This window comes from Larimichthys crocea, chromosome XVII, assembly GCF_000972845.2.
Source record: "Larimichthys crocea isolate SSNF chromosome XVII, L_crocea_2.0, whole genome shotgun sequence".
Classification (NCBI taxonomy): Eukaryota; Metazoa; Chordata; class Actinopteri; family Sciaenidae; genus Larimichthys; species Larimichthys crocea.
This window is the reverse complement of record NC_040027.1, coordinates 29,219,940-29,245,894: the sequence shown is the minus strand read 5'-3', so window position 1 is coordinate 29,245,894 and position 25,955 is coordinate 29,219,940. Positions and strand designations below refer to the sequence as shown.

Below are 25,955 nucleotides of genomic sequence, written 5' to 3'. Positions count from 1 at the left end.
TTGGACATTGCAAATGATGCTGACACACTAATAGCTGAAAAGACATCTTGGTGAACATGTTCTCTCCTGAAGAGCCTTGAGAAGATAAGATAAGATTTGATTTCACTCGTGGTTGAACATGTCAGTTCACACTGTGAGGGTGGACGGGTGCTGTATGACTGGTTTATCAAATGTCGTTCCCTACAACATAATATGTAGGGATCCTTAAGATCAAGGTTAGACCAAAATATTGGTTATATTGACCTTTAAGTATAATCTGTGTGTTAGCTAGTCACTGTCATCCACAGGAGGTTCTTGATTGATCACAGTTTTAAAAAAATAGAACTGCAAAACCAGCAAAATGTAATTTCTAATGTAACTTCTAATCAGTTATGTTTTTTGTAAACTAGTTGTGAGCTATTTTGATGCAGTATGTCTATAGTTTCCCCACTAAATATCTGTGGTAGTATGTAATAGTAGTATATAATATATTGTATTTATTACTGTTCTAGATATCAGATATATTTTAACTGTAAAGCACTGGAAAACTTACAGCGATGCCCAAAGGTGTTATAGTGTTATTATAGGTGCTTAGTGGGGAAATGGATCCCTTTCCTACAGACAGTGTGAATAATTAAAAAGTGAAATGCAACATTTTGTCCCCCAATCACTTCCTGACATGTTGCTTTGGGCATTTTGGCATCAGGAGGTGAATCTGGTTGTTACACCAGAGGACAAAGTAAGACAGGTGACATGTCGTCAGTCACTCTGACAGCAATATCTGAAAAAAAAAAATATTGCACTGAGTCTCCCTTAATGTCACTTATGATTTCATATCCATTGTTTATATGATGGCCACAATTTAGAGCCTCTTTGGATCATTGCTATTGTGTGTATTCACCTGGTGAGACTATTTGCTGTTAGAAGCAGCATGCACATCTATTGCATATGTTTTTCCAGTAAGCAACACCTCTGGATATATAATCTGATTACAGTTTGGGAACAAACTCTTCTTTGTACATCTAAAGAAGGCATTGTAATCATAGTGACGCAGAAAAGTGGTTCATTTTCACTCATATGTCGGTTGTGTATCACACTATAAAATGAAAAATACCTCAAAATCAAATATTCCAAAATATTGTGATACGCCTTTGTAATCTGGAATGTTAGGTAAATCTGTGGGAACAGATTAAATGCTCGTAATATAATATTATTTATGAGGGAAATTCATATTGACTTCTGATTCCTCACTGGCCCTTCTGAGATCAACAATCAGTTGATTTGTAAAACTGAACTTAAAAACACATTTTCTTTTAACATCCTCATTGAGGTAATATCTGCATAAAATATATTTACATTGACGGCCGGTGAAACAATGACATCTAGAGGCTGTTGGGACAAGATGCAGCCAAACATTTGCCACCCAAATGTAAATTTTACTGCTTCTGTTTTTGTTTTTTTGTTTTCTGATATTTTGAATAAATCTGGATCTCAACATCACTGTCTGCGTTAAAACAACATTTATGATGCAGCACAAGGTTTTTAAAGTTGGTGCATAATTTAAACATTAGTTCATTAGAGTGATTTTAATTTCATTAAAGGTAGCAGGTAACAGTGCCAATCTCACCCTCCATCGACCCCAAAGACACAAAATTTTCAAAAACAAGCATTCAACTGATTGTTAGTAACTTTTTATTGTTTTACCACAAAGTACAGATAAAAACATCCACAGCATATTCTCTCATCTTAATGGCCCAAACTGAGGAGGATCTGAAGAGGCAGTGATACGAGACCAAATAAAGTCAATGTTTCTGCGTGCTAGTAGAAGATCTAGAGTCGGCAACCTCTACCAAGCTTTGATGGCATTTCTTTTTTGTGTAGATACTGGAGTGTGTATTGCTTTATAACAGAGTGACACATTCATTCACAAGCAGGCCTAGAAATGAATGCAGATACAGTACAACATGGCTCTTTTGGGTTTTTCAGGTTTTTACTGTTACTGTTTACTTTTTTCCTCTTTTTTTTTCTTGTTTTTTTTTCTTTTTTGTTGCAAGCCTGAGTCGATACAACACAATCCACACATATGACTCAAAGGTACAGTATTTACAGATCTGGTTTATATAGAGAGGAAGACATATTAGAAAGGAGAACAGTTTAAAAGTTTGAATTTTTACCGGAAAAGAAACAGTCACAACCAGTAAGAAGTAAAACATACGCAAGGTCAAAAACGTCTCAGAGGTTTGTTGTGATCATCACTCCCTTTCTGATAAGAACATCATTACTTTGGTGGGACACTTTGACTCTGGCCTCATTTTCTCAAACATCAATAGACAGTGGCTCATCTGTGATTTCAGGGTTTAAATGCTACACTTCAGTTAACCAATGCAACAGGTAAATAAATGATTCAGATTTGCTTTAATGATAATGTACTCAAAGTCACTGACTTCATGAAGTACCCTATAGTGTTTTGTCCTCTCAGTCCATAGGTGCCATCCTCTTTATATCTGGGTTTACAAGAAACAACAGCAAGCCTGGAATAACAATGACATAAAATGATTTCTGAATGACCAGAGGTCACTTCGGTAAAGTTGTTTTATTACAGTTTTTAACTGATCACAGCGCGTATTCTGGCATCCTACAGCAAAAACAGTGAGTTGCTTCTACAGCAATCTTTGGTGAAATGAAACAAAGGAATACCCAGCAAAACCAGTTTTAACTGCGGAAACACGTTTTGAGTGTTTGGTGGAGGGCTGATAATGCATGCCCACAGGCAAGTGATGCTACGTCGACTTAAAAGCTAGCAGAAAACACGCGATGTTGGTACACAGTGTTCAAACCAAAAAAAATACCTCAGAACAGAATATTTGAAGCTAGTATTAGTAACTCAGCAGCAACCTGGCCTGTGAACATTTCAGCCTCCAGCTGTTTGATGCTTGTTTGACAGTACTTCACCTGAAGAATGAGCATTGGAGATAACATTGCACACACACACAGACTCTGTAATACTGATTCTGAAGAAGTCGAGTGTTGGCATGTAGCTTGACTTAACATACTCTCACAGGTTCAGAGATAAATGACATAGACAATGCAATCTAGTCTTTCCAGTACAGTCAAATGTATAAAGTAATGCAATTAAATTCATGAGTACTATAAATACATCACAGTCATCTTTAGTGAGAACTAGATTAAAAGCATCTGAACAGCTGTTATCTATGTGAACAAAAGAAACAGCTAGATCTGATGTTGAGGAAATGTTTTTTTCTATATCTTCAATCCTGCTGTCCTGCACTGGGTGCCTTCAAGTTTCAACACGAGTATAGGTTCCTGTATAGTAACTGTACTTGTCGATCAGTTTTGAATACTCAGTAAGAGACTGTCAGTAGTTTCAGTGATCTTACAACCAAACCTAGTCGTCAAGCAGTCTAAAGTTTGTGCTGCGTAACAGCAACATATCTGGTTCACTTGAGCATCTACTGTATGTCAGTATGTCATCGTTGCATGTGTATGTGATATTTGATAAAGTAGCTATAGTAATTCAGCTGTAGTAGTTATATAATTTCAACCTCAGTGCTTTGCAGACACCAGCAGAATTTGTAAAATACTGATCAATGTGTAGCATTGTTAGCAAGCCCAACTGCACTGTGTTGCACAAAATGCTTTTTTTTTTTTTTTTTATATCCTTAAGTTTTGACATTGTTTGTTAGTGACAGCAGGAACATCTTGAGGCTGTTGGGACACGAAGCATCTGAAGCATTTGCAACCCTAAGCTACAGTTAGCGTCTGTCTTAAAACAACATTTATGATGCAGCACAAAGCTTCCTTTAATATTAGAACCATTTAAAATGTTTCCCTTTATTAGCAGCAGTGCTGGAAATCATTTTGGAGGATGATAAAGATTATTGTTAATTTTCCGACTTGTAACTCAGACTCAAAGAGTCATTCCAGTGCAATTTTTTTTTTCGATTTTCTGGAACATCTCTGGAAAGCACCATCAAACCAAACCGACGGGGGAAATTAAACAACTCACGAAGGAGCTGCCACACATCATCCAAACAAACCCTACAACACAGACCTCTTATATTTGATACTATCCTCATAGAACTTCATTCCTTTTTAAAATTCATTTCCAGAAATGCATACCTGTAGATATTATATATATATTTATATTGCACAACATTTATATGTACATTTGAAATAAATATAATTAAATTAATTTTTTGCTATTTTTTTACCTAGCTCTATCTTGTTCATATTTTACCGCCCAGTGTTTAGTGTACGTATGTATATAAAAGAATAAATGGGGCACCAGAATACAAAAAGAAAAGAAAAGAAATGTAAAACCATAAAAAAGGCCAACCAAAAGGCTCAGATGAATAGTGAAAACAAAACACTTGCTAATACCTGCAGTATCCATGTTTAGATACCAGGCGAGACAACAAATGAAACACAGATCCGGTTTGATTCAGTTTGATCCAGAATCATATAATGTAACATCATTATGGAGCAGATTTCAGCTGGATCAACCCTCCCTTATTAGCTCCACTGTTTTCTTCTTGGTCACCATATCCAAGGTTGACATCTTTTCAAGACTTTTGACTGACATGAAACAAAGTACTGTAAACATTGGAAGGATTTAAATGGCACTCTGAGGACGGACGCCGTCAAATCCTTCTTGTAAAACCACACTGAGGAACAGGGAAACAACGGAAGATGGGTACAAACTGGGCTGCAAAGAGTCTGAAACACTCTGGTTTGATTGAACTTGTTTGAACACCCTGACACCTTTTAGCTCCTTTATGAGGAGGAAACAGAAGAAAACACACCCCGAGCACTGTTCCATGAACACCTGAGAGCATTTCAGACACTTTTCAACCAGGTTCTTGTGCCCCTCAGCCAATGATCCTTACAAGGTTACAGAAAGAAGCGGGAAAGTGAGTGAAAAGGTTGATGGGAGTCTGGACCCGAGGCCCTGGGGTCCAACTGAAGGTGGACAAGGAGGAAGAGGGAGGTAAAGGGTTTGGGGAAGTAGTCAGCTTTAACATGCACAGTCCTGGTGAGGAGGAGCAGGCTGCTCTGTCAGCTGGGGCCCCTGTTTGGCCCCTGTGACAGCGGGATCTCCGGCGTCCAGGCTCTCAGACATCTTTTCACAGATGATGTCAACCAGGCGCTCAAAGGTCTGCTTCACATTGATGTTGTCCTTAGCGCTGGCCTCAAAGAACTCAAAACCTGGAGAGGAAATAGGGTCAGGGTGGTTTAATAGGGACGTGGACAACTGTGCAACTCTACAGTCAGCCAGACTGAAAAGGTTCATCTTAATGAATCCATTGAACTCCTACTTGTTCATTGACTCACTCCAGGCTAGTGTACCTAACACTGAGTCATAGATATGAAGTGTGTGTGTGTACACATGAGCTCACCGAGGTGTTCAGACAGCTGCCGGCCTCTATCTCCACTCACTACTCGCTCGTCATCCATGTCGCACTTGTTTCCTACCAGGAGCACCTGGGCGTTGTCCCACGAGTACGTCTTAATCTGAGTCGACCTGAAAACCAGAACAGCGAACAGTCAGAGAAGAAAACTGAACAAGAGAGATCACACTACAGCTGAATGTGTCATGAAGGCTGAATTACTCCTCTCAAATGTTTTCTGATCAGTGAAAAGCTACATTAAAACCAATAATAATTGAAAGTTAATAATAGATTAGAATAACAGACAATAATACAATACAATCAGCAAATACATAGATTATTATTGATAAAGATAAAAATAGATTGATAAAGATAAAGACTATTGATCCCAGAGGGAATAAATCACAAGCTACAATATAAGAAGTAATTAAAAGATTGACATGATGTGCAAATAAATGCATTAATATTTAGAATCCCTCATATAGTATACATTATTTTAAAACGGGCTATTCTGCATAAAGGACTACTTTTCGTACTACTTCTACACTGTGGTATTGCTACTTTTACTCAAGTAGAAGATCTGAGCACTCCTGTCAGGATTAGTTTCATTCATTCTGCCTTGCATTTGGTTCATGTTCCAACACTCCTGTCATTTCAGACCCAGTCACTCCCTCCAGCCTGCCTTGTTTGTTCTCACCTGCTCACCGTCATCACTCACTTATTCGTGATTACCCTCATTACTCTCCAGTATTAATACCAGTCCTTAGCCATTAGAACTATGCCCAATTGTCTATGTGCCACGAGCCTTTGCTGTGACCATTTATATCCCATCCTGTTTTTTGACCTAGCCTTAAGTATTTACAATGTGCCTTAGCCTCGCCCTTTAACTTTGTTTGCCTGCCTGGATTTTGTATCCTTAAATATTTCTCTAGTAAAGACTCCTGAAATGTGGCGTTTAGGTTTTTTTATGACAGCTTCTTCTAAGCCCAAAGACCCGACAAGTTTTATGATATTTTTACTTTCTGTTGTGAACATTTTGTGGCTTCTCAAACTGGAAGTCGACTCTAGATGGAAAACAACAGCTGTAACCAACAAAATCCAAACCTAGACTTAACATACCTCAGCAGCGTAGATAAAAATGAAACAGGATAAACTACAAAAACGTTTTCTTAAAGGTCAATCAGAGTAACTTTACAACAGAGAGCCAAAGTCAAACAAACAGGATAAAAGATAATGATCCCTGCAGCATCCGGTTATTTTACAGACACAGAGGGTGGACTGTTAAAACAATATGTCCAGAAACATGAACCGGATCATCCGCCTCTGTTCATCAATCTTCAGTATCTCTGCATCTATTTCCAGGCTGGTGCTGATTATCTAGAAACCACCTGATCCATCACACTCATAGCACTCGCCCTTGCAGGTAAAGCTCTTTGGTGTCAGTTTACACTCATGTGACACACTACCAGGACAATAACGTACCAGTCCTGGACGGCATTGAAGGATTCTTCATTGGTGATATCATACATGAGGATGAAGCCCATAGCTCCTCGGTAGTAGGCTGTGGTGATGGTGCGGTAACGCTCCTGGCCTGCTGTGTCCTGGATTTGAAAAAAAAAAAGAAAACAGCAGTTACTTCACAGGATTTAACACTTTACACAGGTTAAGGACAAACATCTTTTTTTCTAATTTCTCACATGACAGAAAGCGACAAAAAGCATATTCCTCCCACACATAGCAAACACAGGTGATTCTGATTCAGGTTATGATAACTAAAATGAACATAGGCAGCATTATATAACAAGATTATATTGTTGTACAGTCCAGATATTTACTGGGTTGTGCCCAGCAATCTGATTAGAGATGCTCTAACCACACTGGCAAGTAGTTGTATGTCTAATATTTTAATTAGAGGTGCATGTGGTACTTTCTATAAGACAACAAAGTTTGCAGCTAAATGTTATTTAGATGTAAACGGTAAGTGTGTTTATGCTACAGTATGCATACTGCTGTTGGAAAGCTGCTGAACACTGCAGAGGAGAAACTGTGAAAAAAACATTTTGCTCTGCACCTCAAAGCTTTGGTGCATCAGCAAATGTATTTAAGCCAACATTTGAAAATCAAAATCTATCTTGAATAAAATTCTTCTAAGCAGTTCGTGCGGAATTAGTTTCTTTCCTCTGACAAAGCTTTATGAGTTTTACCAGACACTTTGGCAAGATAACCCACCACTGACTCAGTGTTTTAACCTAATGAATTTGGCTTGTAAAATTATAAAGTAGAATCTGCAGGGTGCAGAAATTCAAGCCAAATTTAAGAGTTGCTGAATACTACTTTTCCACGTTTTAATACTACCTGATATTGTATTTAAAGACACAATCCGCACGGTATTCCTTAGTAGCTAGTGTCGTATACACCAATCTTCTATCCTGCACAAAATGTGGAATCTTCATGAATGAAAGTGCACTAACGAAGGAAAAACATAACCACAGGAAATTACAACTTACAAATCTGTTTTTAGTATTTGTTTTTACAAAATAACAACCTTTTTAGATGTGTGTACAAGCATGGAAACATTCTTCAAATGTTAAAGACTTGTAGAAGACTTTCATAATTTTATAATGCTTAAAAATGGGACAAACACACACCAAGTGTTAGACTTTACATCCAACACGTCAGTCTGACACCCTGTTCCCAGAAATTCCAGTAAAACGAACATGTAAAATGGTATAAATGTGTGTCTGTTGTTTGTTTTTTTTTTAAATCTGCCAGCAGGTGACATTTCATGAATTTGCTGCAAGCTCTGCCTCCTCCTCCTTCACACTCTCTTCTTGGGACAAACTCAAGTGAGATTGAATTTCATTGCCCTAATGAATGCTCAGGGAATTAAAGCCCAGTGTTTCTGATACCTAATGCCCTGCAGCTCTTTCTGAGCCGAGCAGCTTCAGGTCCAACAGCACAACCCTGGTATCAATGTGGAGATCGCACACTATTATCAGTCCCTCTACTCAAAGTATGGAGCTTAACGAGTACTTACGTAGAGTTTAAAACATTTCTGGGGACTTAAAGAAAAGGGTGTCTTTACTGTTATTATAGCAAATACATTATTACATGTTCTGGGGATTTATATTTAAATAATACTCACATAACATGAACTGCAATGTACAGTCTCTTACAAAGAGAGTCAATAGATGCGTACACACAAATACAGCATACTGTACACTGACACACTTCTTACTGTTCCTTCATAAATGTGCCTATTGACTAAATCACACATGATCGTTCTCACAAGACAATTCGTCACAAGAGGTATTGTGTAACGTCTATTTTTGGAGAGCTGTAGCTCAATATCATTGGCTATAATGTTCTGCAGTTTACGTCCTGCTCATCCACTCATTGTGCTGCAGGATGAGAACACCGGCTCTATACCTAAAATGTCAGTGTAGGTGGCACTAAGTGGTGTTACATAACGAACATGCATAATGAGCACTCACATTTCACCATGAGCTCTGAAAACAGTTAAAGATGAGTGAACAGGTGTAAGGTCCTAAAGTATGTTTGTGTTTCGGGAAAGCAGGCACTGATGATTACTATGGTAACCGTGGTCATAGGATAGGACTGTCTCACTCCCTTGATACAACAAATAACGTAGAAGACTCTACAGAGTCAGATAACAATGTTGGATCACTCAGGGTAAATGTATTTGCTTGTTTGTAGACTCATTTAGGAACATAGAGTAGTTGTGGCTCTATTCTGACAAGTCAGAGAGGACAGCTACTCCAGAACTGAGGCGTCATCATGTCATGACAAATCTTAGGCTAAATTCATTCTCCCTGATCACGGGTCAATAAACCTTTCAGCAGAGGACATCTCAGACTTCTGCACTTTCTCTGACAAGAATAAACTCAACACAACAAACCATCAACATTTTCTCTCTTTTCTATATTTATAAATGACATGAAGACATTTGAAGAGAGGGCTCCTTTCTGGCATTTTATGGACTAAATGCTTCATCAAAGAGTAACCTGATTAATCAGATGATAAACAATAAGTGTTAGTTGCAGCACATTTGACTGTAGTAATCAAGACTGACATTAAGAATGTAGCTGTAAAATGTCTCCAGTTTAATGAAAAAACAAAGGTTTTCCAGTTCTGCAGTGTATGAGTGAGATAATATTCATATGACACGCTATATAAGTAAAAATCAATATAAATGGGATTAACTGCACACTGTAAAATGAATACACATACTGTACGTTGACTTTTGAGCTCATTTTTGCTCTACTGGAGACTCAGCTGAGAGTATTGCTGATGCTGAGAGATGGGGGATGGGGATATTATGTACGTGTGTATGTGTGTGTTCACTCAGGGGAGGGAGGGTATATCTACTCGGGGACATGTGTAGTAATGGGGGAGGGGAGAGGAGCACACAGTCATCCGTTTCCCATGCTCCTATTGGTTGATCATCCTCTCTACCAGAGGCAAGACCTAGCAAAGGCTGACAACAGAGAGACCCCTACACACACACACACACACACACACACACACACACACACACACACAGTGTACAGCACTGCAGAATGTGTAGTATTAAAATTAAAGAAAAAATTAATTAAATTAAAAAGTAAAGGTGGGAATGATGCTACAACATTACAAATGCAGCTCAGGGAGCCTGTCCTCACAGCTTGTCTTTTCTTTGCTCTATGATTGTGTTTCTGTCGAGCCCTCTGGAGCCAACACACGTCTGATGCAGCAAAACATCAGAAAAAACACCACCCTGTTTGTTCCTGAAGGCACATCAACGTTACCAGCTGCAGGCTGTGCCTCTTTTCGTAAGCTGGATGAGCCGGCTACAGAGAAAACAGTGTTTTACCTCAATCTGAGGACAGTTTACATAAATAAACTGCACCACAGGAATAAATGGTATTGTCTGTGATATTAAAAAACATGACATTGTCAAACTCCTAGACCGTGTATTCAGGTTTTGTTTCAGAGGTTCAAGCGAGTAACACAAGGATGTAGCATCATCTTTCTCACAAGATAATCTTCTAAATCATGCTTTTTTAAACAATCCTCAATTGTGGAGTTGGTGTGAGTGTTTGTAGCTGCTCTGCAGGGCAGCAGGTTGAAGAGCTTCACGGAGAGGTACCAGATGTAAAAATAGTTTAAAAATTCTGTTGCTTGCATGAAAAGTGACAGAAATAGTTGTAGATGTCAAGTTACTTTTTCATCCCTTTGTAGAATACACAGAGGAAAGAAGAGATATGTGCACTTTGAACATGGTGGCAACACAAGGAAGAAGTTGGACCCATTCGGCCCAAAGCTGTGAAAATACAGCTATATGGAACACTTGGCCAACAATCTTGTGTAAAGAAAACACACACGTTTATGTGTGTTTATAGATCTTAGTTTAATTCACTTCCTTCCAGGAAACCCAACACATCTCCATGTCTTACCCAGATCTGTAATTTGATCCTCTTGTCATTCCTGTAGATCGTCTTCACCTTGAAGTCGATGCCCACCGTACTGACAAAGGCCGGTGTGAAGGAGTCGTCAGCGTAGCGGAACAAGAAGGAGGTTTTACCCACACTGCTGTTGCCAATGATGAGGATCTTGAACATATAGTCAAAGTTTTGGTCCGAAGACTCCTTCTGCCCGTAGGTCGCTGTTGCTGAGGCCATCTGTGGATGGAGATTACAAAACCTTTAATCAAGTGTGGCTTGTGTGGCAAGTGGTAAAACAGCCTCACGTGTCTTATAGGCCTCACAATGCAGGAGGTTTTTTTTATCCAACATAATTCAAAGTGAGCCATTGTCTGTCCAGTGAAAGGTCCCAGATGAGTCTGCCCTGAATCCAGATCCTATAAAACACACTTTTCTGCTGTCCGTGCCCATTTTACACAAATTCATGTCAAAGTTTAAAGAAATGGACTATCTGTGTCAGAGCAGACTGTGTACTTATATCCACTGAAGATGATAAATTACACAAGTGTTACTGCTGCTGAGTTTGCTGCCAAAAAAGCAGGACAAGGGACTTTGATATAATTCCATTTAGCCTATGGTGAGTCCATCTCATTTATTTAAATCACACTCTATTCAAATGTGCTGAAATGACTTTCAAAGTGTTGTGATTTTCTTTTCTTAAAAGTGATGAAATGTGACTACTGTAAATATTAGTGTCTGCTGTGTACAATGTTGTTTAAAGGTTGGTTGAATGTTCCTGTTTAAGGATGGAGAACTGCTGTTTTTGCAGTGCTTAATGCTGCAGTTGCACCATACAGCGCATCTTGTCAACAAGCTAAAAGCACACACACACTCACACTCACACTCTCTGACTTATAGACATCATTATTGTAATGCTTTATCTCCATGTAAAACACGTAAATGAAACACAAAAGAAATGCATTGTACTGTGTTCTTGTTTGTGTTTATAAATGTAAGAGATGACTGGGGTCAAAATCGCACAGGATCTCGCAACCTCCTGCAACGGCTCTGGTGGCAGCGCTTTAAAAATAGATGGCGGTGACCTTTCCTGAAAGTACAAATTTGAATTTTCTGTTTGATCCACACTCTTTTAACACTCTTTGAGGGTAAGGGATTTAATTCCCCTACTGAAATCTATACTACACATCTGTGGTACTGCAAGTACTCCACAATACAATATGCAAAAACACAACCTTCTTCTTAGCATAAATCATGAGCAGTCATCCAAACCAATCCCAAAAACTGATTAGATATGCTGCATATGAATAGATATAATTCAGTAAGAACATAAGAATATCAGCACTCTGTCAGGCACATGTGCAAGTTATCTGTAAGTAGAAAGGACTCTAAGACAGGTTAGTTGATCTGATAATGGGTGATGTGGGTAATATAAAAAAAGTCAACTAATTTACTGAACTGATTAATCATATTTTTTTACGCGAAAATACCCACAATTTTATAGATAGTTTAAGTGTGAAGATTTTCTGCTATTCTGTGTCATAAATGATAGTAACCTGAATATATTTGGGTTCCTAACAACAAGCTATCTGCTCAGGCTGTGGAAAATTATTTTGTTTGTTACATACTTTTAGAAAGAAAACAATGACTTTAACAATTGAGCACATAATTAACAGCATGATAGAGGACTGCTGCTGATTTTGATGCAGATACAGTGTGTAGCAGGCACATCTGCACCTTCTGATGTAGGCGTGGCTGGATCATAATGTTTTCCTGGTTGTTAAGTAACGCATTCTACCCTTTCTAAATGAATGACTCCAGCCATTAGCAAAAAACACATTTGAATCAAAAGAAACCTCTAGAAAAAAAGACAGCAGGGAGCCTCGTCATATAGAAAAGGTCATATATTTAATAAATGTTTAGACAAAAGCCGGGATTCCGACAGCATCTGTTCGAGTCAGCATAACAGATGATAGTGATTAACTAGTCAGGCTTAAATACTGCACATTTGCTTCATGGTAATTAATCAAAGTAGCATATTGCAACGTCAGGGGAAAAACAGAGAACCCATGTGATTTTTCTTAATTTGGTGAAATGTTGGAGCCAAATGGCTCAATCACTCACAATCAGCTGGGGATGTGTGAGGAATAATTCACAGCACACAGCTGAAGTTAGTTTGGATTTTAATATTCACCGACTGGACGTGTATTTGAATTATAATAAATCTGTGTCGATACCATAAACTACCTTCATAAGAGAGTTATTTTAGCAGACCAATGTTGTACACCTTGTGGCAGGAGTCTCCTGGTTACAGCTGAAGTTACAGTGAAGGGGAGATGTAGTTTGACACCAACAATGACACCACTAAGAAGTAAGTATAAGACAGAGGTAACTTTATATTTCGTTTCCTACACACTTAAAATCTAAAATGGCAGGTACGTCAGTTGGAAAGCGAGGTTAGTCAAGGAGTACAGGTTATGCAAGGGGCGGATACTTTCTGTGTTTACTTTTGATTGAGCTCATTGTCGAGTGATTCTGTCATTAAAGCTATAAAGAGCTGGAGAAAAACATGAGAATAACACCCAAGTTGACAAATACCTGACTGTCTGAATGTGACACAGAGCCTTGCTGAGTAAAGACTGCGTTCTCAGACAGATACATAAACTTTCCAAGATGAAACATGCTTCTCCAGGCTACACACTGGAATGACTATTTGTTTTACATGTATGTACAATATGTATAACCACTCTCTGTTACAAAACCTCCCAACAGGAATTTAATCAACCAATCATCTTGCATGATATACACGTCTGCATGACACATTGTTGAGATCTGAGAGGTGTGAGTATTGGCTTCTGTGCAATCCTCTGCAGAGTTACTAATAACGCCCCTTACTGCGCAGGTTCACAGACACATTTCTGAAAGGCCAATTGTTAGGAGGAGACACAAGGTAGTTTAAATAATGGGAAAACAGCACACATTTTCCACAGTCTCTCCTGGAAGACATTCCTAGTGCTGATTGTGGTATAAAAAGTGACAGAAATAGTTGTCTAAAGAATGAAACACATAAACACACAGCTGACCAATCACATCATTAAGTGAGTGTGAATGTGTGATTGTCTATTTCAGAAAGTTACAGAAGTGGTTGGACACGGGCCACCTCATCTGACCTCAGAAAGGTGTGAGGGTGTCTGAGGCTATTCGACCATTTAACAAACAGTTACTAAGAAGCATACTGCCACCTTAATTCAAGCTTTAGTAGATGTAACATCAGCTATATGCTGTATGTAACAGCTGTAACCACCACTGAGACACAATAATTCAGGTCTACAAGTGCTAAAAGGATTCAGGAAACCTTTTTGACTCTTGAGAGCACAATGACTTGAGCTTTCAGGCCTCAGAGTCCCTGTAGCCTGCTCTATATTTAGACTGTTATCTCGACTCGGCTGCAGTGGAACACGAGAACTCTCAGGGAATAAAGCACAAACAAAACAACTGCACCCTCCTCAGAGCTCGGGACCTCAGGATCGGTTTACATGAAGAACACAGAGATGCTAAATAATAAAGAAGCACAGACCCTTCCTCAACACATTGATGGTGTTTTTATACAAGCTGGCTAACTCAAGATGTGAGTTAAACACACGACAGCCAACATAACTGCAAGCAGAGTTCAAGCAGGAAGTGAAAAACAATAGTTTGGATAATTTTTTAGGAGAACATCTGAAAACACAGCAGCATGGCTGTTTATTTCTGTTTGGTTGATGCGCCGACTGTGACGTAATATTACCATACAAATCTGCAGCCCGGAGCTCATGTGCATACTTCAAAAAACTGCATGATTTACAATATATTAAGGGTTATTAAGAGTTTTAGCCTTGTGGTCATAAACTGATGCTGCCAAACTAGATTTGAATCTAATTGAGTCTTTTAGATGACTGGAAATATAAGTTTCTGTGCTCTGCAGTGAAGTGAGCTGCAGAGTAACTCACTGAAGGTGAGAAAGAGCGTAATCTACGCCAACTCCAGGAAAAGAGAACAAACACAGGGGTCGAAGGAGATGTGCAGTATTTTGACAGCAACCAAAGATCTAAATTAATCAACTGAGCCACGGTTATCAAACAGTGGTCTGAATTCTGCAAAATGTCTAGGAAATGTGGGTCATTGGTGGCTTTCTTATCACTTTTAACCAACACGGGAGGGATTGGAGATACTGCTGTCCCACAATTCACTGATTCAACCACACCTACGATCTTTAATGTCACATGATTATCCTGCCATTTGGATTGTCTTAGTAGGAAAAGGGAAATTACATGTTTTTGAACATATGGTCTAATGCTCATATTCAGATATTTATATGTATGTGTTAGCTAGTCTGAACATTAATAAGGGAAAAACAATACGTTACAATCATGAGTATATACAATGTGTATGTGTGTGCATATATATTGAAGTCAAGCCAATGAGAAGTGCCAAAAACTGCAGTTCCTCAAACAACCGTCACCTCCACTCACACTGACTGCTGCAATGCGATTTGATTTGATTTGATTTAGCTATCACGAGCACTGAGGCTGACTACAGAACAAGTCAATCTCCATAACCCCCATATTAAAATGTCCAGCTTCACAGCAGAAATAAACATGTCTCTTGAGCTATTTTCCCACGAACTGTACTGAGTCAGAATTTCTATATATAACTGACCTGTTCAAATTATATTAAGGCTTGAAGTTAAAGTTAAAGTTATGCATTGCTTATTTTAGCACTCCGAATTCATTCAGCCTGCTCCACCAACGTACCACGTCTTTGCCAATTTTTAGACTGCAGCGGCAGAAGAGCTAAGAAGGGCTTGTGGGTGACGTCTTGGATACTATGTCCATGTTTTGTGCGTCTATGGTGCTATAGCGTATTTTTAAAAAATGTTTTTACTGTGACTTTATTATGGACTCTTAGAAGACTAACACTGTGCTTAAAAAAATCCAGACAAATAATAAAAAAAAGATTTATTTTTGTTCTAGTTGGCTTGTTCTTGAGAAGAACAATTTGTGAACATTAGACCCAGAGTGTGAAAATACATTTTCATTCACTAAAGAAATTATTTAAAAATTATTACTTCATTTCCTTATCTATCAAATACCTAATGCAAAGTTTCAATTAGAAAAACTTGAGTTTAGCTGACAGAAAAACAGATGGGTGTGATGTTTAAAGGATAAAGAAACAACATAAGTCTCTTAGAAAGTGGTATCAAACCCTTCACAAGCTGCCAAAACAACATCTTGGCATAAATTCAAGTCTGTGAACTCTTCCAAAATATATTCCATCATTTTGATGACTGTGCTGTCTAACACAGCGCTCTGAAATCTCCCACAGGTGTTCAGATGGGTTGAGATTTGGTTTAGACTCAGTCTCAGTGTCTAAGTACTTATTACACATCACTAAATAAGAACGGGTTGCACCAGACTGATGAGTAAAATTAATAATGTGATATTATTCATTTCCAAATGTAATGGATGTTAACTCAATTCCCAGGAATCAGTGAAAGGAAATACAAATTATATGTAATATTATATTTATGTTTGTTTCATGTATCAATGTGAGGAGGGTTACACTGTCCTCATTGGCCTAAATCTGATGTTTTTGTCTCATCTCTTCAGTGGATGTTAAAGCCTGTTTCCTTTGCACTTGGTTACACATTGTTTTATTATTCTTATTCAGCCAAACATTTAAAAATAATGTGCACAAACTTAATTAGGTGCAAATTCATTTTAATTAAATTCAAAATTCGATATAAAGACGATAGGAGGAATTGAAATAACAAAACAAAATGAACACATCATAGTTTGTTACTTCCTGTTTTATGTTGAAAGAGTCTCTCCTCGTGTGTTGGCCCTGTCCTAATTAGTTTCACCTGTTCCTGATTAGGTTCACTGCGCCTCGTTATCCTGCCCTCGATAGCGTGTTTTCTTTGGGTCGTTTGGTCTCAGTGTCAGTTCGTCCCAGTTGTCATGTTTCTATCTTGCCTTTGAGCTTGTGTAACCCGGACCTTAACCTGAACGCCTGTACAGATATTCTTCAAATAAACCACGGAAGTCAACTACTGCCTGCTTTACCTGCATGAGTCCAGTCCTGAATTTTGTGAACTGTGTTATGTTAACATGAGACTAAGATACCCGTCATCCATCTGTATGTAATCACTGAACTATATTTGTCATTATGTATCAAAACAACCTAAATCTAAAAAAATGTTTCTCTTGCTCCGACTAAAGCAAACCTACTGGAAGTGAGATCACACTTGATCATAGTCAGGTGTTCAGTTTCGTCTTTGGCCAGCCTTATTAAAAATGTATCTACTCGTGTTACTGTTGTACCAAAGTGTCTACTCAGCCCTCACTCAGTCTATTTCAGCCCATGTGCTCTTATCTGCGACTTTCTTTGGGCAGAGTCAGCGGAGTGTTGCAGTGACAGCACATCAGGAAATAAATCCAAGTTTCAAACTTCGAAAAAGACATTCAAGCCAAGTTCTTGAGTCAGTTTAGAGTGTACTTTCCCTCTAAACTTTTTAAATGGCTCAGCTTCTCTATATTGAAAGTCACCTCTTTCCCTTCATTCCCCTCCCTGTCTACCTCCCCTGCTTGCGACAGTCCAAAAGTTTTCCACCTCTGCCCTGTAAAACGATTATTTCTCTTCCTTTCTCATATTTCTCTTTGAAAGTTATTTCGCACTTATTCCACACACAGAATATTTGTATCTGTCAAGGTGCTGCAGCTCGATCTGACCCTGTGCTTCTAACCTAATGTTTTCTGAAAATGTTGGATTTATTGAGCTTGTTTTGGACCAAAGTGCTGGTTCATTACCTAAAAATGAAATGTAAACAACTGACAGTTATTAATAGCAGCTATTAAAGGAGCCTAATTAGTAGACACTTTTGAAAGCCTGAATCTTGTCAAACGCTGTCACAGACTTTAGCTGTATGTGACGGTGTGGTGAGATGACTGCAGCCTTTCCTCTGCGTCTCAGAGATTAGCTGGCGAGAAGAGAGTTGGCTTAGTCTTCACTCAACACTAATTTGATACAGAAGCTTACAGACAGAGGCCCCGGTACTTAATCTCAAAATAATTAAGAATTCTCATTATGCAAATGTTTTTCAGCCTGCAGAATGTTGCTTTGCTATTGCTTTCATTTTACCTCCATAGTAAGCCACCTTAGAACAAAGCTACAGGTCAGGTGAGCTGTGAAAGCTGCCATAAAACATGGATTTGTAACAACTTATGATTTAAAGAGAGTGTAAGCAGTACAGTGGAGTATATATCACATCTACTGTTGACACTTGTTCAAAGAATTTTTTCATATATGCTCACGCTAAGCAGCAACCTCCATGTCTGTGAGGTGCAGTCAACATGGAAGTGCCAAAAACTCCTTGAACGTCCACTTGAGGCTGGCTACAGAACAAGTCAATCTCCATAAGGTCCCATATTGAAATGCGTAACTGCACAGCAGAAATAAACATGTTTAAAGCCTGGTTCAAAAAACAGTTTTGGTCTCCATAGCTAATTTCTTTGTTCCTGACAACTGTAGAGTCTAATTTTTTTTTTTTTATAACTCACCCGTTTAAAGGTTTAAAGTTATGCATAATTAACAGTGCGACCACTTTGATTGACAGGTAGATGCTGTTACAGGTGAGCACCCAGGCGAAAGAGGCAGAACTATTAATATGGTGGCAACCAGAGTTGCTACAATTTGAGCTTCAAAACTGCTCCTGTGGGTAACATCACATATATGAAATCCATTCTTTATATTGTCAGTGGTCCAGACTGGTGCCTTCACCCCTCTCTGTTTCTAGGGCTGAAATGACAGTATCTGCAACCCTTCAGATATCGTGTTATTTTTTACCAACAGTCCAAGAAAGTCTAATTATAAAAAAATAAAAAAAAAACAGAAAATCTCCAACTTATTAATTAATCCTTTGCATTTCAGCTTTATCTGTAAATATTTGTTTGTCACAAGTAACATCTGATCCACATCATCAGTCGTCTGTGTTCCTTTTCCATATTTTCAAGCTGACCTTCACATATATTGCTTTTTTCTTGGTTTTCTCTCTCTATTGTTTTATTTCTGAGTCCACTTGTCCTTTTTGCTGCTGAATGTGCTGACTCATAACCCTGCATCCCCACAGGGATCATTACAGCCTCATCTAAGTAATTTGTGTCTGATTGTGTCTCTGCGTTTTTTGGTCTTCCTTTAACAAGCCAAACGATATTGGTCCACTCCCACTGACTGCTGCAATACGATTTAACATTTACCTATCACAAGCATTGTTTATCCACTGAAAAGTGTGGGCGTGTGTGTGTGTGTGTGTGTGTGTGTGTGTGTGTGTGTGTTTGTGTGTGCATAAGATACCTATATCCTGATGTTTATTTAGACCTGCGGCAGGATGTGTCTTAGTTGTGAAATGTTTGTTTGTTGTTTCATCTGTATGTTTATGTGTTAACAGGCTTGGCCTGTTGAGTGTGTTACCAGAGTAGTTAATCCGAGCATGTGTGTTTTGAACGTGTGTGTTCATCATGCAGCATGTAGATGTGGTGGACTAAAGTGTTCTGTAGCATTACTTAAACATCTGTAATATAGGCCTATGTCTGTTTCAATTATTGTATTATCAATTTAACATTTAACTGATATCTCTAAATACATTTCTAAAATCTAATTTTAATTAACAAAGTGATTCTCAGGTGATAACATTTGTGAGTCTAAAGGATTCAGGCCCCTGTGGTGAAGTGTAGTAATGTTTAATGTTCATATTATGTATTTCCTATGTGTTGAAGTGATTTAAAAGAAAAAAAAAAGCTCTAGAAAAAAATTAAAAAATGAACTACACATTTCAACATGACACTATGTAAGCCACTTTAAAGGTCCTATCAAAGTGTCTTTGAAATTAAAGGTGACTAGAAACATGATGCTAAGACGAGACTGAATGTCAGGAGGGACTTGAGAGTTTAAACCAGACAGGACAAAGACTGCAAAATGGATACTGAGAGTAGCTGCTCCCGTATCATGGAAGATGGACATTTTAATCAGGGCCTTTGAAGGCAGAGAGAGATGATAAATCCAGTCTTACTTATGTTATGCTCTTACTTTAAATTTTACATCGTGACTATTTATATCATAGCAGGGAAAATACAAAAAACAAGGTTTTTATATCATATAAAGCACTGAAAATTAAACAGTATTTCACATATAATGATAGAAAGCCCAGAAACTATGGCAAAAAAAAGACAAGAAGAGTTCTGCTCATCTATTCATTTTCATTAAAACATCACATTGTCAGTAAATACACGTTCAGTTCTCTGTCTAGATTTTCAGGTCACTGTCTCTAACCAGAGGCAGTCTTGTGTTTTTTTCAATCTTAATTCAATCATGACTAAGAGTTGTGGGTTTCTCCGCTGGACAATGACATCATCAAGCTCTCCTCTAAACCTGTCACCTAAAAGTGATTGACGTTCAACAGGAGCCGGATTGATCCAGAGCTAAGTGCTGCTGCAGCTGGCTAGTCAGGCTCATTTAATCAGTACTGGGTGGTTTCTTGCAGACTGACAGATAATCCTCAGCTGATCCCAGATCATCCAAACACCTTCCTGCTTAAAGACAGTTGTGGAGAAACTTGCTGAGATGACTGACAGAGGCATCTTCAGCCCCACACGGCCGTGAAAACACTCAATATCACTTAGGTAATGTGCTCAAGTACGATTTAAAGATATTTCTAGTTTCTTGACCATTTTCTCCTGTTTTATATTTTATAGGCACTCTCCATTCCAGTGGGAAATTACCACTATCTGACAAACCTAATTACTAGTTACTTTACAACTTTTGAAACTGCTATTCAGCAGCATTTAAAGTCATTCAAGTTACCTCCAACAAGTCAAAGATCTGAGTATTCTTTCACCACTGGCTGCTTGAACTTGTAGCATCAGTTCAAGCTAAATATCTTTCTAGCATGGGTGCCAAAAGATCAAAAGCAACAAAATCAGTTACTTCTGAACTATTTTAGTAAAACGTAGTCACTTAAAAAGTGTCATGGGTCTTTTCACCACAGAAAACTCCACTGACACCAAACACTCACACTGACTGAAACTGGCAGGTAAAAAAATCTCCCACTTTGTAGAGAGTCAAAGTCTACAAGTATGAATTTCAGCGTCCTATATGATCTCATATAAGATGAACAAACAAGCTAACCTTAGCAACACTAGTCTTCAACCTCTATCTAACCTTGCACAGCCAGCCATGAAGCATCCTACTACTGCTTGCAGCAGTTTTACTAAAAGGTACCATGAAGAGGCATCATCAATACTTCCTAATCGAGGGGTCAATCCCAACTCCTTTCTCAAATGGTTTGGACATTAGTGTGCGCTGCTATTTCAAAGGTCATAGATCAACTAGATTAAGTTTTGTACAAATCAAATGCAGCAAGATCTACATATTTCTAACAGTAAGCAAATGCATCTCGCCTCCCTCCTTATTAGAATACACTTAAAGAACTGTCTACTAACAATAGTAAGGTACTTGTATTTTATTTGAGCATAAAATGGAGAATTTCATGCTACTTTATATTTCTACTCTTTTTTCAGATTTTTCAGTTTAGCACACAAAACAAAATTAAGGTTCATAAAACATGATGCAATGTGAATTAAACTACCAAACAGTATATGGTGTAGTTAAAATGATCTCCACCTTGACCAACTACAATAGTAAAGTACCACATATTAATACATTACATAATAATAAAATGATATAACACAGACAGGGGCACTTTTTCTACTTTAAACAGATTTAAACAAATTCTTATTTTATATATTGATTATACACTAATGAAAACATAGTTTTTGTTTATTTTATTTTATTCAATTTCTACCATATACGACAGAGGCACCTAAAAATAAATGCTCCTTACACAACTGCAAACACACAGAGAGAAAAGCTCCAAACTGTGTACAGGCAAGAAAGTAGAAGAAGAAGGTTTTCATAGATCTAACATGTTCTACCACACATGAAAATTACATTTTCACACCCAGAATCACAACCAGGACCAGAACTAGGAAGCTAAATCTGAACTAAATGAGACAAACCTGATTATAATTATGAGCAATCAAAATTTTTAATTGAGCATGATTCAGCTTAAACCTCTAGAGCCTGTCCCAGTGTACACTGCCTAATAGCCTTGCAAAACTCCAATCAATTTTATTTTTTTTGGAGGGGGGTGCTGTTGTTTAAAAGTGAAGCCAACAGCCATTTGACCTCCGACCCCTCCAGCAAACTGCTGGTGTTTGCATCTTTCCTCATTGTCCGTTAAGAATATTCTCACAGAGTGGACAAGTGAGAGACAGAAACTGGACCATTGAAACACAAACTGGTCAAATTAATTCACAAAAATCTTTAATATAAATCTAACATCCTGTCTAGGTTTTAAGGTTTATCAACAGTTCACCTGACTTATCAGCTTACAAGATTTGTGTGTGAAACCGTAACTAACAATGCACTAACACACAGAAAATGTCTCCTCAATAACGCAGTAGTGGTGTTATGCAGCTGCTGTCCTGCTCCTAGGTTGCCTGAGACGGCGTTTTTCCCTGTTTGCTCCAATCACGTGCCTCCTTTTTCTTGGAAGCGTGGGGATGCAGATGAGAGGAGGGGAAGCTAAAAATAGCATATCCCCCCCCCACCCCCCACCCACTGACCCCCACACACACAGCAAACAGAAAGCAACGAGGGGAGCAGCCAGGATGTGAGAGATGTTTTTTGAGTCTGCAGGTGAATTCAGGACGTTTTAGGTTTGATCTAGCTGTGTAGGTGTCAACTCAAGTTATTAATACAGTTTGGGTCTAAAAACTGTTTGAACATGAAATCTACAAGAATCCCACGTTTCGCTATCTTATATTTTTGTCATGAGACAATCAATTTATTTTTCATTGGCAGCAGTTCTTTGAGGTACGAAACGTCTGCATTTAGAAAAATCTGAAGTCTCAGTCCATTTTTCTGCAGCCCATTACACTGTCCAATATCTGAAATGTAATAAAAGATATCGACCCGACATACGAATCTGATCCCGAATGATGCTGTTTGTCACAGGCAACATGGACACATGTTTTCCCAGGAGAAACAGCAGATGCATCAGTCTCGCCTTCAGCTCTGACTGGCAGTAACTTTACTGCGCAGACTGTCGGCTTGTTCAAAAACATGAAACATTGCAGGTAGAAGACATTGTAGCCAGAAGACTTCAAATCGTATTGTATTGTACCACTATAATTATTAATTATTATAACATTAACATTATAACAAAACTGCTGACTTATTAGGTTGAGATTATAGTTTTGAGGCTGTATAATAGTGTTTAGCTTTAAAATCAATAGGTGATGGTAGATGTTTTAGCATTTTATGTTGTATTTTTTCCTCCTGTATATGCGCAGTATTACTATGTATATTGGGTACACCCTATATACTTAATATTTCTTACATTTCTGTTGAATATTAGTGAACCTCTGACATATTCTGTGTTTATTTCTGTTTTCTGTCATGTGCTGTTGCAGTATAGGAAGCACACACATACACAATGACAATTCACTAACTGAGATCTGATTGGATTAGGACTGAATATTTTACCACACCACAGGATCACCTCCATATGGCCCAACATTTCTTAAATGACAATAAAAATTCCCTATAAATTATCCAAATATTCATACTAAACGTTAGTATATTGTACTCCGTGATGACCTTATGTTATTTCAGATGATAATCATTAAAATCACTAAAATACTGTACATATGTGTGTTAAATATAAAATGTGATTTATCTCATCAAATTTATTCTATGAATGGATTCATAGTATTTGAATTTAATTCTATTGTTCCTGCCTCATTTAGACTCATTTTCCCTTATTTCAGCCATCGGACGGTGTGAAACGCCTTTTCCTGCAGGACAGGCCCTGAGTCAAACCACAGATCCACTAAACCAGAAGCTTCACATCCATCCACGCACAAAACACAAATAAATATGCATTTTATGTAGCTGTGACGGTTTTATGGTTTTCACAATGAAAACAGCTGTTCTAAAGCAGGCATCTTATGTCATCTTAGGTTCTTTCATTTAAAAACCCGGGAATTGATATTTAAACATCAGCGCTCATGAACAATAAATACAGGATGTTTACATATAAGATGTGTGTCTATGCAAAAGATTAATAAAGACAGAAATTCACCTTTATAGATTTCTATCCGGCTGATATCCACCGCGTCCAGCACCCGCAGAAACACCACCGCTTGTCAAGTCAGAAAGGCTGTGCAAGACAACATCCGGCTGGACAAATTCCAGAATAAAAGCAGGTAAAAATGATTTGTGTATTTTTTTTAAATAGAACTATACATATAAAGGAAAATCACAATGCAAAACTGGTTCACTTGGAAGTGCAGGAAAACTGTTAACTAATTTTAACTAGAGTTAACATCAACATAGGCTTACTTGACCAATAAAATTTACTCTGTTAACTAATAAACTAATAAAAACAAACAGGGTTTAAACTTCCCTGGTTTTGTACGCTGCATAAAGATAAAGGATAGAAAGGATTTAAATAAAAAACAAAAAGCGATTACATAACCTTTAGAATATACTGTATATAAACACTATTGTATTATTTGTTTGTTTTTTTATTTTAAGATTTCATCATATGTTGCTAGCACTGACAGTATAAACCAGATTGTTGGTTAGCTATTACGCACCACAATGCATACTTAGTCCAAACTGTGAAGACAAATAAAGGTTTAAGACAGTCTATATCCTAAATTAATAAACAATGTCACAGTGTCAACGAGGATAAACAAACAATAACTTAACAATATACTGCACTCATGATTGACAGTTAGAACCGGCTGCCTACATTACCCACAATGCAACTCGCCCTCAGACTCGAGCTGGCCCCAGAGGTCCAACTAACCTGAACGCAGTTATTTTATTCTGAAAGAAAAATAAATTCCCGGTCTCTCTGCACGTCCTCCATCTTTACACGGCCATTTAACGTCTACATTAAATGAATGACGTGTGGGCGGGGTTTAAGGGCCCCTGTGGATGATTGACAGCCCGTCTGACGAATCCGGAGCCGCTCCGTAATAACCGTCCTGAAACATTCAGTCTACACTGAGGTCGTCGTTTATTATTGATGAGGCTGCCGGAGAGACTAAATTATTGATCAGGGGGTCAGCAGTAACCACTGCTGCCATTTCCACCCACACTGGTCCTGTCGTGGTTTTTGTAACAATATCACTGCAAAAACATGTTGTGTGTTACACTAATACAACATATGGTTAAAAAAATGTATACAGTTTACATAGAGAGAGACATCACATTGCATCTTTCATCACATAGATTATCAGTCTAAAGTAAATTTTGTAAAACAATACGACATCTATTATAATAAATTCACGTCTTTATTGAAACCATCAACAGACATGCATTACACAATAATATTACTATTATTATCTTATCTTAGGTTAGCATCTATTTGTCTGCAGTGTATTGCAAGTAAATATAAAACATCTCGGGTCACTATTATGGGAATACAGATTGTAATGGAATTAAACAATAATCATAAATATGAAAAATATAAATGGGGATGGGTGCAACCCTAACCCTCCACCCCCATTGTTAAAAAATATTAATTTTCACTACGTGTTAAAATGTGCTTATCTGAATATAATATGCTCATTTCCTTTTTATTTAATTCTCTTGTTTGTTTGTTTGTTTTTAAATGTTATTATATTATTTCAATAATTCAACCCTGTTTTTGTTTATTCATTTATTTAATTTGTTAGTAATATCCATTTTGTGAGTAATAAACCTTTTCCACAACAGCCATTTTGACATGAAATAGTAGGAAACGCAGGTGTTTCCAGTTATACTAATTGGGCTCAGTTCCATTTAGTGCAGCAGAGACTTTCCGGTGAGCCAACCCCCTCACCACAGCAGCACCCTGACCATAGACATATATACATAGACGCCGCATTGAGCGGGTTGGTCGTTGGTCGCGATACGTAAACGGCGCCGCCATATTGGTTCGGGCAGATCTGCCCGTAAACTAATACAAGGAAATGGA

General features: G+C 38.0%; 1 protein-coding gene across 1 annotated transcript; it reads right to left on the bottom strand.

Annotated features, from left to right (window-relative positions):
• Nucleotides 1-1,986: 1,986 nt before the first annotated feature.
• rab3ab (RAB3A, member RAS oncogene family, b) lies at nucleotides 1,987-24,165 on the bottom strand. The gene is made up of 5 exons (XM_010745809.3): nucleotides 24,069-24,165; nucleotides 10,844-11,068; nucleotides 6,870-6,988; nucleotides 5,397-5,521; nucleotides 1,987-5,205 (listed from the first exon to the last, which is right to left on the bottom strand). The coding sequence occupies exons 2-5, from the start codon at nucleotides 11,066-11,068 to the stop codon at nucleotides 5,015-5,017; spliced, it is 660 nt and encodes a 219-aa protein (XP_010744111.1). The 5' UTR covers nucleotides 24,069-24,165; the 3' UTR covers nucleotides 1,987-5,014.
• Nucleotides 24,166-25,955: the final 1,790 nt, after the last annotated feature.